Source organism: Pholis gunnellus (genome assembly GCF_910591455.1).
Source record: "Pholis gunnellus genome assembly, chromosome: 5".
Classification (NCBI taxonomy): Eukaryota; Metazoa; Chordata; class Actinopteri; order Perciformes; family Pholidae; genus Pholis; species Pholis gunnellus.
In genome coordinates this window covers 10,033,384-10,049,036 of record NC_136531.1, presented here as the reverse complement: position 1 = coordinate 10,049,036, position 15,653 = coordinate 10,033,384, and the positions used below count along the sequence as shown (strand labels likewise).

The window sequence follows — 15,653 nt, the reverse complement described above, 5'->3', positions numbered from 1 at the left end:
CTGAGTGCTTTTTCAAATAACAGTGACAGCATTAGCCACACTGCCAACAGAAAAATGAAAGGCTCAGTGCCTTGAGAGCTCTTCTTCGCTGCCACTGCTGATGGGGCAAATTGGCAGGCAGAGCGAGCAGACAGGGGTCCTTAAGACAGATGTAAAAATAGTATGCTGTCGATTTGCCCGTTGCGCTGGCGCGGCTCCAAGGAAAACAAAATAACAGGAGTTGAGGAATAACAGGAAAAGGGAGAAGCCGCGGTGAAAGTATGCCCGAGTTCCTGTCACTTAGCGCAGGTCACACCTAATGTCACCTTCCTCTGGACACAGGACGGGAAAGAACAGCCTCTCACAACAATGTCTCTGCCATCTGGTCATGTCTTAAAATACTACAGCAATATATATATATATATATATACGTTTCCTCCGACTCGCTCCTTCTCCTTTCACTTGAGTCAATATGTGTGATGATCCTCGCTGCCAGTGGCGATCTCTGGGCTACCAAAGCCAACATGGGCCCCTCCCAGCTCTCAACACCACCATGACCCCTGGTACTGCCACTTTACGCTCTCACACACACACACACATACACAGAAGGCACAATTATACTCCAACCTTTTCATAACTGCCTGGACCTTGGTGACAGCTGCTGCATTCTTGCCGTGTCAGAGTGTGTCGCATGCGCGCGTGTGTGTGTGATTGTGTGTGTGTGTGATTGTGTGTGTGTGTGTGTGTTGCCCTGGCCCTGTGCTTCTGTCCCCCTCATTAGCCAGTGGCGGGGTGGTGACATCCTTAGCGACCGGCCCTTCAAACACACACACTTCCTCTTCACACCGGCGACTTCTCCCCACTACAGGAAACTACACAAAGACAAATATCCAACAGCCCACTTTTGAAAGGAGAAATGTAGAAAAGGAAAAAAGGAAAAATAGAGTGAAAGGAGTGATGTTCAGTTGCTTGAACAGCCATCAGCACGGAAAAACGCAAAAATATGAATATAATTTTTACACTTTTCCATACAATTAGTATGTATTTTTTGTATTTGTATTATTAAACATTATGTTTTCAGTGCAGTGAGGGTCTAATCACATGCCATGGCTGAGTTTAATAAACCCCATATGCAACTGCCACACTGAACACTATATTCAACACTATGTTACCCGTTAACCGCCTTAAATACCACATGAATCTCCTTAATGTCACATGTTAAGATTTCTATTCACATTACTGCTACTTTATTGATTATTTTGTAAAAGCAGCTCACATAATAACAGTAAATAAAGAGCAACAATATTGTATTTCGCTCCTTTTACATGCACATGCCCACACAGGACAAAAAGAAGTCCCTGGGAAAAGACTCAAACATAGTAGATTTCACCAATCAGCCCTCTGATAAGAGCAGAGCCGATAGCTTTGCATTTCTATCGGTCCTCAACACTCGCGCGCACATACACCCGCACAAAACGCACAACACGCTGCCCTGCCAGACAAGCCTTTTGACTTCTATAATAGTTTCTCTACGTTCCCCATTATTCTTCTTATTCATGCATTCACCGTGGTGGTGAGGCGGCCGTCTCCTCAGGAAGAAACAGGAAACAGCTGACATAGAACCCGTGAGTGATGCTCACATGATGCTTATTGATCGCTGGTTGCCCCGGGTCTCGCACACAGAGTCGGGGTCGGTGCTTACCCATAACGCTGGTCCTGCAGGCATTACTGCACGGCTACAGAGGTTACTGTATGACCCGGCACACACATGATCACGGCCATGTGCGAGTCCGATTCTTTTTTTTCTGGCAAGATCAATGCATGTACTATAAAGCTAAAAGAGTAAAAAAAAAAATGTTAACAGGTTATGATAGTAAGAGATGGTGAGGATAAGAAAGGAAAACGGGGGTGTCTGTCTCAACAGTCTGACAAAAACATATGGAAATAAAATCATGGCTATTGATTTTTATCCACTAAAAAAATATACTGTTAATGTGTACCGCAGATGAAACAGAAACATGTTCATCAAACGGCATAACAAGAAAACAAATGATATCAATCTATCTTCAGATTTCGATACAAATAAAAAGACATGTTAAGTAATGCAAGCGAAAAAAAAAAAAAAAATGTAAAAAGCCAGTTGAAACAAGTTAAAAGTAAAAATGTTGTGGACGTCATATCTCCCTGGTTGCTGCCTGGGTAAATATAGTGGGGACCACAGCATGAATGGGACCTTGTACATCCTCCTACTCCGTCAAACTAGATGGCTTCTTAATAGTACACAGACACACACACATACAGTAAATATACAAGTAGCTGCAGCCACCTTCCCACTCAATTTTACTCTCCCATTTCTGTGCTCTCTCTTGTAGAAATAATGCTGCCTTCAGGAAACACTCACATCATCATTGCTTCATTGCAAAAAGACAGAGAGAGATGCCCGCTGACTGAATGCCACAATGGCCTTTCTCAGCGCTGCTTGCGTTATCCGGACCCCCTCTAAAAAGGCCAGTTACAGTGCAATAATCGCATGAAACAATGTAAGAGCCAGCCACAACTTTACAGTGAGGGACAAGAACGGATCTGTTCTGGTGAAGACGTAGCTTTAAACCTTCTCCAATCAGGCTGATTGAGAGGTACACCCAGTCACTTCCTCTCATTGAAGAAACACTGTGCTCCTTCTGACACTTGTCCTTGCGTCTTATTAAAAGCGGTAATCCTAACACCCAACGTGGCCCTTTGTTACACACATTCAATGTCAAGAGCCCCTTCTAATAAAACACTCTGATTTAGCATGTGGAGGACGGCTGGTGGAGATAGAGTTTTAGGTGGGAAAGATAGTCGAGAAAAAGAGGGGGTGAGGTGTGGGGAGTAAGTAGAGTAAGGAAAAGCGAGAAGAAGAAGAAGAAGAGGCAGTGAGACACAGAGACATGGTAGAAAAAGAAGAAAAAGCAAAAGTAGTAATGGGGGAAGTGGTGCATGTCTTTTCTGCAAATCTCCTCTTTCACCTCTGCTCTCCTCCAGCTCTCCAGCCAAGGCCAGCCAAGAGACACTTCACCTCGCACCCACACACACATGGAGCCGGAGCCAACGCACACGCACACGCACACACACACACACACACACACACAAACTCTCTCTCTCTCCCGCACGCACACACTCACACAACTGGCATATGAGTATTTAGCCACCCACTCAGAAAAAATAAATGGCAAAAGCACAGACACGCACGCCTAACACACACATGTGCATACATAATTTCAGTGTCAGAGCACACACATGCACGTTTGACACCAGATACATGTACGTATAGGCATCCATATGCTCTGTGTGCAACGACCCATCAAAGAGAGACATGGAAATAATAACAGTTGAGTGTAACGACACACATGCACATTCACTGACTGTGGATAATTCTACACATATGTATCAAATCACGGCCTCCCAGTCACACACAATGGCAAGAAGCAATGCATATGCACCACATGTGCAGCACGCCTGTACCCCACTGTGTAAAACAACCGGTGCGGACGCACGCACGCACACACACACACACACACACACACACACACACACACACTCACACTCACCACTGTAAGTGTATCACTGTGTTAATAGGCAGATTAGCGCGTTCTGTGATCTGCACTGAAGAGGATAATATCAACCTCATTTCTTCAGTCAGACAAAACAAAGCAGAGCATGTTATTCCACTAATACGTCTGTCGTCATGTCCTCACAGCTAACAGCATGCAGAGGTTCAGCACACACAGACAGGATTGTATAGGCTGCACTGCATTAACGAAATACATTAACCAGTATAAAATTGCTCCAAACAAAAACTTTAAATATGACACACGACATGAATACACTAGAAAATATTGGAAGAAAGATGGAAATAGAAGAACCGAAGCCAGATTTTAGAAATTCAGAGTAGATATTTATATTTATATTTTTTGTACAACCAATAGAGCTAGCATATTTACAAGAACAATCCCAACAATTTGTTTCTTTAATAAAAATGGCCATTTTGAACTAATCACAGCACAGTTTTTGTTTTTACTGAGGTGGGAAAAAAATGTAAATTACCATTAGAAATATATAAATATTAATTTGTATTACAATCCTTTGCAGCTTTTTAGTTTAAGTTTCTGAAAGTTTTCTCTTTCAGGATCTTAAATTTGCAAATGCACGATGTGAGGGAAATGACAACAATGCAGGTTTGTGGGTCTGGGTTTGAAAAATGTTAGCAATTGGCCAAATGCATGTGAAATTTAAAGAATGCAAAAAATTAAAATTAAAAAATATATAAGAAAATGTTTAATATTATTATTTATTTTCTTATCATTCTTAATATGATTGCCATGTACAACTCTCCATGTATTTCTAATTATTATGTCCACATTGTAAACCCTGGCATTGATATACTCCGTGGAAGGAGCAGACAGAAGCTGTAATGCCACTGTACCTCAGCCAGGTCTCGGCCCATAGTCGACCTGTCGCACTTCATAGGAAGCCGCCTTACAGCACCCTTGTAAAAAGAAAAGTAAAATTCTATTTTAGAGATAGCTTTAGATTTGAAGACATTCCTCTCTCTCTCTCTCGCGCGCGCGCGCGCTCCCTCTCCCTCTCTCTCTCCCTCTCTCTCTCTCTCTCTCTCTCTCTCTCTCTCTCTCTCTCTCTCTCTCTCTCGTGAGCCTGGGTGGCAGCACCAGATCCTCAGGTGGAGGTTAAGGCGCGTTGTTACGAGCTTTTCTAATCCTTGTGTTGTTCCTTCGTTCCTTCAACTTGAAGCGGAGAAGAAAATATAAATCTAAAAAGAGACGCGATGCACGGCTGCTGTATTGTGGAGGAATTATCCCTGATGAACCAATTAGCTCGTAGTATCACTTAACTCCGGGGTTTTTAACGTGCAAGGGTCGATATTCATAGCTGCGGGTCAATTAAGGCTCCAAATATTATCACTCCGTAATGAATGGGAAATTATTCAACTCCTAATTCATGTTTGTATTTTTTTCCTCCGTAAAAACAATTATGAAACTTCCCTCTTGCATTGTTTTGTAAAATCTGCGCCGATTTCTGAACATTAGGAAGCTGAGACAACAGGCAGTATTTATCGAATCCATCTCATTGATTTCATTTAAATTGCATGCTGTTCGTGTAGTTTCCTGTTGACAATTGCGTGGATTATGGAGGTTGAGAATCTCCTGCTATGCGTTTTAGGAAAGAAAGGATTAAAGCCCATTAAGGCCTCTTATGAAAGGTGTAAATTATCCGCTTGCAGTCGTGCCTTAATCACGACTGTTGTTAATTTCGTTAGTTGACAGAAACACGCAATAATAAAATGCGGTTGCATGTCGATAGATTATCAATATGCAATCGTAACTAAATAAAATATAATAAAAATGATTTAATTCACCTTTATTTTTCATCTGTTGCTCCTAATTGTAACAGTATCCCCTTTAGCAAAATATTCCGGAGGGAAATGTTTCATTGTCTTGAAAAGACAAGTGAATATGGAAATGCATTCATTTATTAAATCAGAAATAGTTCGAAATCACGATTTAAATATAAAATACGTGATCATGTCTTGAATGCAGGAATCAATCAAAAAGGAAATCAATACATTCTGAGGTGATATACATTCTCGAATTGGCATCTATTTTTGTTTTATCTTTCTTTACGCTGGAGGAGACAGGTGCTGCTTTTTTTTTTTTTGATTGATTGTGTTATAAAACACATCGAAGAAAAAGAAAACATCAGATCTCCTGATTCACAATTTGATAGCTAGAATCTGTGTTCTACTTTCTTTACTTTCATCGGTCACTGATGTTCATGCAGCGATATGTTCAGACACCTGCTGTAATCCACCACCTTATTTCAGTCATTTCAATCGTGGAAGGAAAATACCTGCATTCATGTTAAAATGCTATTTTCAATTTTTCTAAAGTCTTGCCTTGTGTGTGTGTGTGTGTGTGTGTTTTACAAGAAATGTCCAAAGTGTTGCCAAATGTTCTGGCTTGTTGATGCCCTGCTCCTCACCACTGCCTAAACGCACTGCGCACAGCTGTGTCGCGTCTCCATCGATCAAATGGAAATATAATTTGGCCTAACAACGATAAAATCTACCACATCCCTCGTGTCACCTAGTTGATCTTTAAGGGAGAGAGTGGAGATTTAGAAAACACAAGCCCATACCGCATTACGCTCCTCCAACACCCCAGGGTGCGCCAACCTCGGCAAACACAAAGTCATTATCGGTTAGATTCCAAGAAGGCGAGTCTGTCAAGGAACAGGCTTCCTTCGGAGAATTTATGTCATGCCTACTAAACATGGGAAGATGTCTTCTAAGTGGTGCGAGGAAGGATAAATAACAGCGAGTCCCTCGGCTGATTATATTGAAACAACGGTGCGCATTTGTAAAGAGGATTGGGGATGCAAACATGGGGTCCCAGCAGATGATGAGCGCAGGGGCCCATCCACCTGCTTCACACCGGGAAAGCGAAAGAGAGAGGAGGAGCCCTCTCTTCTCTGTACGGCCCTTTGCTTCACTTATCAATACTTTTTATGGTCGTTTCTTAAGGACAATTATAAGGACAGGGATTTGTAAAAAAATAAAAAAGTGCAGGGATGCAATTCATTGAAAGACGTGTTATGTTTGGTAGATATTAGGATGAGTGAAAGACAGAAAAACGTCCACTTCAGTAAGAAACAACACAACAATATCTGAAAATGTGCTTTCAGAAATGCGATATTTGATAACTTACATAGGGATATGTTAATATCAACACAGCGGTTTCACCTTCAGGATTACACCTCTGGGATTGAAAAGAAACACCTTTAAATTTCGTCAAAGTGACAAAATAAGTTCCTCATCATTTACAACCAAGAGCCGTGGCTGTTGCGCAAGAGCCGCTGTGGTCTGAGTGTGTAACAGCATGTGTATGGTACGGAGAGCCTGCAGGTCCCGCTATGATTAACTGCAACCTAACAACCATCCTCTATCTTTACTGTCTCCCCCTCACGTGCGCGCGAACGGACGCACGCACACACACACACACACACACACACACACACACACACACACACACACACACACATACACTTGCACTAACTTCTCTTCCCTCTCCTTACCTGACTGATTTATCCCACGAAATCACAAAATCCCCCCGTGCCATAAAAATAACTCTCTAACTTGGGGGCTGCTCGAAAAGAATAAAAAAATATTTTTTAAAAGCTAATAAACAAGAGAGAAATTCAGTGTAACATCCACGATAACAGGCGAGAAATGTCGGGAGGAATTGTGGACTTTCCCTCAGCCGTTGGAGGCGATCTGTTATCATCATTACTTTTCCAGACGAGGCTGTTTTCATTCGCGGCTCCTCTGCTGTTCTGTAGCCGCGCGAGGGGCTTCCTGCCTCGGCCACATGAAGTCAATTAGCCGGTCCCAGAGGGGTGCCCCTTCCCGAGTCTTTATCGGCACTGAGGTTACCAAAACACTGCTATTGCTTGCTTTTAAACTCCACACCGCTCATGGACCAATTACGAAGACTTAAGCATGTATGTAACGAATCCGGACAAGGGATAATCCATCAAATGCTGAAATAAATGAATTAGGCCTCTCTGATTTTGTGCATATTTTGCATTAAAAATGTGTTTTTGCAAATACACAAAAAATTGAATTTTTAGTTTTTTTATGGGGCACAAAATGACTCATGCATTGAATTAGTAAAAATAAAAGCCACACACACACACACACACACAAACACGCAGAGCATACATATGAAAACACTGTGTGTGGAACAACAACATTAAGACAGACACTCAACATCAAATCTGATGTGTTCCAAAAGTGTGAAAAAGTTGCAAAAATGCAATTGCATGTAGGGATCCTTATTTTAAAAAATGTAATAATAAAACATTTCCCACACACCCCCTCCCCATTACCCCCTAGATTACACACACACACACACACACACACACACATACTGACACACAAACCAACACTCTCTTCTTAACTCACAGACCAAGTAAGAATCACAACAGCCAACGTCTGAACATACACCAAGAGAAGAAAAATAAAAGTTTAGTCCTTGGCTGAAAATGTGGAGTAAGTGAACAGGAGAGGAGGGATAGAGGGAGAGTATGAAGGGGTGAAGCTGAGCTTACGTACCTGCTGGGACATTCTGTAGAGGAGGTTGCTGTCAGTGCTCTGCTGCTGCCATGTCCCCATGAAGCCCGGCTGCTCAGCACTAGGCGGTCTGGTGCTGAACTGCATGGAGCTTTCGCCTGCTCCCTCAGCGCTGCTGCTAACGATGCTAATGCCACCCAGACCACTGCTGCTGCTGCTGCTGCTGCTACTGTGGCCACTGGAGGGGATGCTCGGGCAAACGCCAGCGGCGGCGGTGGGTCCGTTAGCCTTAGCTGGAGATAGCCTGGGCGGCTCCGGGTCTGTGCTGGGCTCTTGTGGGACTGTGTCGTCGCACTCACTGCCTCTCACATCCAACTCTGCCTCCTTGGACTTAGACCGAGAGAGGGAGAGACAGAGGAGGGAGGGCAGGAGGGATGAGGGAGTGTGAAGGAGGAGAGAAGAGAAAAAAAAAGTCAGTGAAGGTGGGCTCTTTGGGGTTGTGTTCCTTTTTCTTTTCTTTCTTAGTCTTGCGCTGGTCCTGCTTCACCAGAAGGATAACAGCGTGAGGAGGTTGAGGGAGTAGATGTGTGTGTGAGGTTTCTTGGCAGCTCTGGTGGCAGAGGAGTGTGTGTGGAGTTAATTCTCAAGAAGAGAGAGAGAGAGAGAGAAGAGGGCTTGCAGTGAATTTCCTCGGGGGCCTCGTCTCGGACAAGGCAAGAGGAGCGGAGAACTGGAGGTGAGGAAGGATGAGGAGAAGGATGGAGGTGAGGAGGGGGGCTGATGAGAAGGAGAGTAAGAATGGAGTAAAATAAAAAAGGGGGGGGGGGGGATGGGAATTAGATGTTGCCCATGGCCTCAGTTCCTGCTTTAATCCATCTGTCAGTCATTTTGTACTTGGACATGGACTCAACACAAATGCAAACACCTACATGCAAACACACACAGTCTAACACATTGCCCTGCATGCATGCACACATTAAGACCTCTAATAGTAAAGAAATACAAATAAAAAAGTAGGGTAGAAAAAGTTGAACCTGGGAGCTGCCTTCAGCACTGAGCACTGAGCACATGCACACATAAGGATAAAAACACAATTCTAGTTTTTTTTCTGTCATAAGTGAGGCTTCAATATAAAATGTATACTATATTGAAACAGAAAACATCAACTTACTGTGAAACAGAAATAAACAGTTTCACATCAAATCTGTGTTCAAAGTAAAAAAAAAAAGAAAAGAAAAGTAAACAAAAAATAAATAAATCTAACTACAAAAAAGTCCCATGAAAAGCGCCATACAGCTAAAGCAGTTGAGCCCATAAAATGCATGAATGTCTCTTACCATCAATTCTGTGCCTGTCCCAGCAAAGTGAAGATGAGGTGTGGGAGTGAGCCACCAGCTATCCCTGCCTCGCGCTTCTCTCTCTCTCTCGCTCTCTCTCTCTCTCTCTCTCTCTCTCTCTCTCTCTCTCTCTCTCTCTCTCTCGGAGATCGTGTCCCTCTCTCGACGTCCGTGCCGCCTGTCCTCTCTCCCTCTCTCTCTCTCTCTCTCTGATTCCTCTGTACTCCGCTGCAGCCGCTGAGGAACTGGACTGAGCGCCTAAGTAAGTGTGCGCGAGAGAGCGAGAGCATGTGAGAGCGAGCGAGCGGGCGAGCGTATGTGTGTGTGTGTGTGTGTGTGTGTCGGGCCGGTGCAGGCTCAACTGACTCAACTGTGCCGCTCCACTCTGAGATGCTCAGTGACATCGCGCTGCACGCTTCCTCTCACACACACACACACACACACACACACACACCCCTCCTCTGCTAGGGGGAGGAAGGTGGGGGCAAGCGCCATCGCAGAGCAGGAGAAGGTGGGGGGAGCGTTTGTCCCCCTGCCTTATTACCATTTGTGCTTCGAGCGGCCGGCACGTCTCAGAGCAACTTCCCCTGAAGGACCATCCCGCCACACACACACACACACACACAGACACACACACACACACACACACACACACACACACACACGGTGCTTAACAGCAAAAGAGCTTTTTACTTTGGAAAGAAAGAAAAAAATCTTCAACAAAAGCATCACCGTTGCAGATCGTTATCAAGTATTTGTTTCTTTGTTTAAAATTGAGAAAAAGCAGTATTGTATTCAACAGAAAGGTTCTTTAATAACTACTGAAAATGGCTCGACAGCAATAAAAAATAAACAAACAAAAATAAACAAGAAAATATCAATAGACTTGTTTTATCTCAAACAAATCTGGTGCCTTTGTTTGATTTTCTCCCACTCTAATGAAAGACTAATGGAACGCAGGCAATCTGCCACCAGCATGCATACGAACCCACACACACACACACACACACACACACACACACACACAGGAAACCCCCCCCCGCGGAGGCTCTCAGATTTTAATTAAGAAAAAAATGAGGAAGAGGTTCCATTTTAGCCAAATTGGTCCCCACAGCCGCAAAGGTAAGGGAATAAAATGAGGGATGGAGGAGTAAAGGGAGGTAGAGACATGGAGAAAAAGACACACAGGAGGATAAAACTAAAAAAGAAAAAAAAAGAGGAAGGAGATCTATGCTTCCTTTGACACAGCATAGGACATGTCTCAAACAATGAAGACATCCCCCCCCCCACCCTCTTTCATCCGCTTCCCTTTAAATCTCCCATCTCCTCCTCTCCAGCCCAGTCTCTTCACCCCACCATCATTAGAGAAATGACAGACCAGGTGCCTCAGTCCGCAGCGAGAGGGAGATGTCACTGTGATCTCTCCACCGCCGAGGAACAAAAGAGAGAGCGACAGAGAGAACTTCTCGCCCTGGCAACATTAAATGGCTTCTGATATATTAAGTCACTTCACATTTTGTGGTAAATTGCTGCAGACAGGTGCTTGGTTGTCTGTTAAAAGCCTTTTGTACGATGTACTAATGGCAGTATACTGTTAACCTTTGCTGAGATTATCACACCCGGTACATGTTCAAGGGATTTCTGAGAGAAAAGTATGCAGTGTGTGTGTCTTACCACTCTGAAAATGTGCAATTGTGTCTTTGTCTCAAGCTCAATTTACATCTCCCTCCCTGCATGCCTACGTGTTATTCCTTTGCTTTTGTCTCCTGTGATGTTTTTCTCCACTTCTAGGTCTCCTTACCTTGCTGTCTCTTTTTTACCCCCCCCCCCATTTCTATCTTTTGCATAGTGGCCTGCGCCTTGTCAGAAACCACGAGCAGCCTTATCGTAAAAGGCGTAATGTGTCACCTCCTGTCCATGTACTGCACACGCCGCTCTTAGCAACTTATTGAAAAGATAATGCACGAGGCTTAGACTAATTATATTAAGTGACAATTTAGCGGCTGAGGTTCCTTTTTGTTTTCCAGCTCCCGCTTCCCTCCCCCCTCTCTCCCTCTCTCCCTCTCTACCTCTCTCGCTTCCTCCCTCTCGTCTGTAAATGTGCGAGTCTGTGGGTTTCTTCGAGTGGCACTCAGTGTTTCAAGTCAAGCTGGTGGCTCAGCTTCTGACCTGGCTGGTTAATGGCTGTTATTTGTGGGAGGGAGGAATGGACTCTGCCAATACTGCTCAGGCTCCCTCTTTTTCTTCCCTTTCCCTTCCTCCCCCCTTGCCTCTGCTGATGGTAATGGCCGTGATGACAGAGGAAACGAGAAAGAGACACAGAAGTAAAAAATACGGAGATGGAGAAATTTAAAAGGGAAACAGGGAGGGAGAAGGAAATAGAAAGATAAAAAAAAAATGCAGGAAGAGGGTAGGAAAAAAAAGGGATGCAGGAGATTCGCAGGCTCCTTTATTAAAACTATTATTGTGCAGGACTTGAGAATTCCCCCCAGGGCAGGGGTCCATGTCGAAGCCCATATAATTAACTAGAGGCTCAGCTACGGATCAATTACCAGACAAGCAAGTGATAGCCGAATCAATGGAAGATCATCAGGCTCGTTATCAGTGTTGCAACTCATTAGAGGAAAAGTGAGGTAGAGAAAGAGGGAAAGGAAAAAGGGGTGGGGGGGGGGGGGGGGGGTAGGTCAGGGTTGGTGGCAGTGTGTTAGCCCCAAAGGCTGACGGTTGTGGGTTGGATACTGGCGTGTGTGATGTGCTGCAGTCCTCCTCAGCAGCCTGTGACCAGTGACAGGGGGGAGCCCTGTATGACAGAGTGCAGTCCGCTCTGTAGCAATAGTCACTGAGGCTTGTATGGATCAATACAAGTTTGTGCATGAGGTTAAAGCTCCGCCATAGCATCCTTATTCCCCAGCGACTCACACGTTCAGTCTGGGGCACAATCCTACAATCCGAGCAGTCAGAAGGGGATTGTCAAGATTGAAGAGTTGCAGAGCACAGCCTAAATTTACAGAGTCCGAATTGTAGGAATATGTTACCTAAATGTATAAATTACCCCCATCCCTGACATGCTAAGTCCATGCCTCTGTAGAGAACAGATATTTTAAAAGAGATAGCTATTTCTACTGAGTCAGTTTATTTTATTTTGATTCTAACATTCGTCCAAGACTTTCACAAATCTTTTCAATCAGGGACAAAAAACTCAAGACTGTCTGTAAGAATTGTGCAGCGTATTGCACAGCAAACATGCAGCGTGATCCAGTGCACTACTTGAGATTTCACACATTTCTTAAAATAAATTACACTAAAAGAACATCTAGAATGACCGCCAGTTCTTTATGAAAGAATGAACTAAAAATATTTTTCACCTCGCATTTGGAGAATTACAACATAGAGGAGTTAATGAGTAAGTCCTTCCTTCCCTCCTTGCTTCCTTCCTTCCCTTCACATATGTTGGTTCTTTGATTGACAATGTTTCTTCTGTTTGTATTCTCCTGTATTACTTATACGTTTTTTAAACAGAAAACACACACAGCAGACTTGGTTTCAAATCTGATTGTACAATACAATGAGGTCTGTATACTGTGTACAGTATGAGAACAACTTCTCCTCTGTGCATATGATGATAAACCTTTAGACTTTGATTCTTAACAATCTTAATAATGTAATTGATCATATTTTTTGTTTAATTGGTGTGAACGGATGCATCACTTAAAGGAATAGCCTACTTCATCCTTAAAATGACCATTTGTATATCAATTACTTACTGCCTGTGACCTTGAATTCTTGAAGAACCGTCTCATGCACGGACTCGTTGCACACATTAAACGGCTCTTCAAGAATAGCGGCGCCAGTGTTTTAAATAGTAACATTTTCGGTAAAATGCAAGTGTGGGAAGAACAGGACTCGATAATTGAGACTTGGATTATACTGCACGAGCAGTATAATACTGCACGAACAGTATAATCTTGCCATTGTTAAACCTGGACCCCATTTACTTAAATTCATCAAGGATTTATTCAGTTTTCTTCAAGCATTCAAGGCAACACGCGGTGAGTAATTAATAAGCAAGGGGTCATTTTGTGGGTGAAGTATTTCTTTAAGTATACAACTTGTATACAGATTAATGTTTAAAAATATGTTCTTTTCCTGTGAGCTGTGAGTGTTTCAGAGGGCACCCTCTGTCACTTTGCCCACATTATTCTACCCATCAAACCTCTTAGCACTGCCTGTTTGTTTCCCAAACTTTGACATCTAATGGGTCAAATAGCCCAGAAATTATGTGCGACCGCTCTGAGTTGTTAGACTGTTCTCAAGAACCAATTCGCATCTCTAGAAGCTCTTAAGTCTTGAGAGGTAAAGTGCCTTGCTTTTCATTTTCTATGTAAAGTGAGAAAACCCATTCAAGCTAACAACAATGAGTACAAAACAAATGCAAACGTCATCAAAAAGTAATAATTAAGATGCTTGACTATTATTTTATTATTTTTCTGTGTTTTAAATACTTTTATCTTTTACAGGGGAGGGGGGGGGGATTTTTCACGGAATGAAATCACAACTGAGCAAAATCCAACTGAAAGTGGCCGTTTACACACTAAAAACAAGGGCAAATGGAGGACTGAAGCAGAGGGCAGAGAGAAGAGAGTGGAACAACATCATTTGTGCAGTGATGGTGATTATGTGCCGCAGAAACAAATGATTCAGGCCAGTAGAAAAAAGCTTGAGTGAGTGTCTCTCTGCTGAGGAGGATGCTGCACGAACACAGCGAGAGAACACTGGTTCACTTTGGGTTGCAACGCGAAAGGAACATCTAGAGTTCACAGTTTGCATGTGACAAGGAATGGCGTGTCGATCAGATGGCACAGGGATAGAACTGTCACTGTTCTGCTACCACCAAAAGGGCCACAAGACATCATATGACCCGGACAGGAACAGCCCTCCACTTGTGATAACAGCAGAGAAAGACATAGAGAGACACGGTCGGGGGCACCGAAAGGTCTGAGAGGAACGATAGAGAGCCACATGATTGTCTGTGTCACTGATCACTGCAATCTGGCCTCCACTAATAAGTGCACCTTTGTGAGAAAACAAGAGAGAGAGAGAGGAAAAAAAGACACCAGCAGAGCGTTTTCCTCAAGTCTTGAGTTATTTACAAATTTCAACTGTATCTGTGGTAACGAAGGTTAATGGCTGAGAGCACAATCTGCTTATGCCTATTTGGCAATTCATGACCTAATGACACATGTTGAGTATAAAGTGCTCCACATGCTGCTTTCTTTTCCAAGAGGGGAAGACTCCACTCATGAGGTTAGGAGACAAAAGTACAATTTAATCAACACAGACACTGTATAGGCTATGCACACACACACACACACACACACACACACACACACACACACACACACCCACACACACACACACACACACACGTCCAGTACACGTCTGCACCTCTGACCCTGCAGGCAGCAAGCTGACCAGATCATTGTTCTTCACACCAAATTACAGCAAATCCTACAGCAACCTGTCGACCTCCCTCACTTTCCCTTTTCTGCACTCCATTTTCCCCTCACTACACACACATTATTGGAACAATCGTTTCTTTTATAAAACGTCAGAAGACGATGAAAGATCACATCACACAAGAAGCCAGAGCCCACGGTTTTGTCCGACCCCCAGTCCAAAACCCCAAAGACATCCAGTTTACTATTATACGAATATTAAGGCCCGCAAAAAGCAGAAGCAGGAAATAGTGAATTATTTTTGCTTAAAAAATGACTTTCAACGATTGATTGTTCAACTTAAGAAGGTAGCTTCTCAATTTACAGCCTGCAAATAACCAAAATCATTGTTGCAGCTTGTCCCCATGAAATAAAAACAGTCTTATTAATAAAAGTGCTTTTCAGTGATTTAATTTGACTGGCAGCATTTACAGTACGAAGCAAAATATAGACATCACCGAAGATACAGTATTTTTGACTTGTTTAACTTCCTGAGTGCATTTTCCTTTTGCGTATTGCCAGTCCATCCGACGTGGACTCCACAAACTGACCTTTACTCACCAAAACTTTTAAGACCTCTCCACTATGGAACCCTGGTTTTCCCACTAAGTTTTACAGCTAAAGTTGGACTAAATTTAACTTTAAGCCAAATACCCTGACCCCCCACAATATGATTCTGACATCAATAGGAGGCGGACATTACGATGGAGACAA

The 15,653-nt window shown here is 43.3% G+C and overlaps 1 protein-coding gene across 1 annotated transcript in view; it reads right to left on the bottom strand.

Moving 5' to 3' along the window:
• The window catches only part of bnc2 (basonuclin zinc finger protein 2), an 87,906-nt gene extending 79,599 nt beyond the window's left edge, over positions 1-8,307 (bottom strand). The window contains exon 1 of the mRNA XM_079160275.1: positions 8,150-8,307. Within this exon, the coding sequence (XP_079016401.1) occupies positions 8,150-8,254 (105 nt within the window). The 5' untranslated portion in view covers positions 8,255-8,307. The remainder of the gene's footprint in view (positions 1-8,149) is intronic.
• Positions 8,308-15,653: the final 7,346 nt, after the last annotated feature.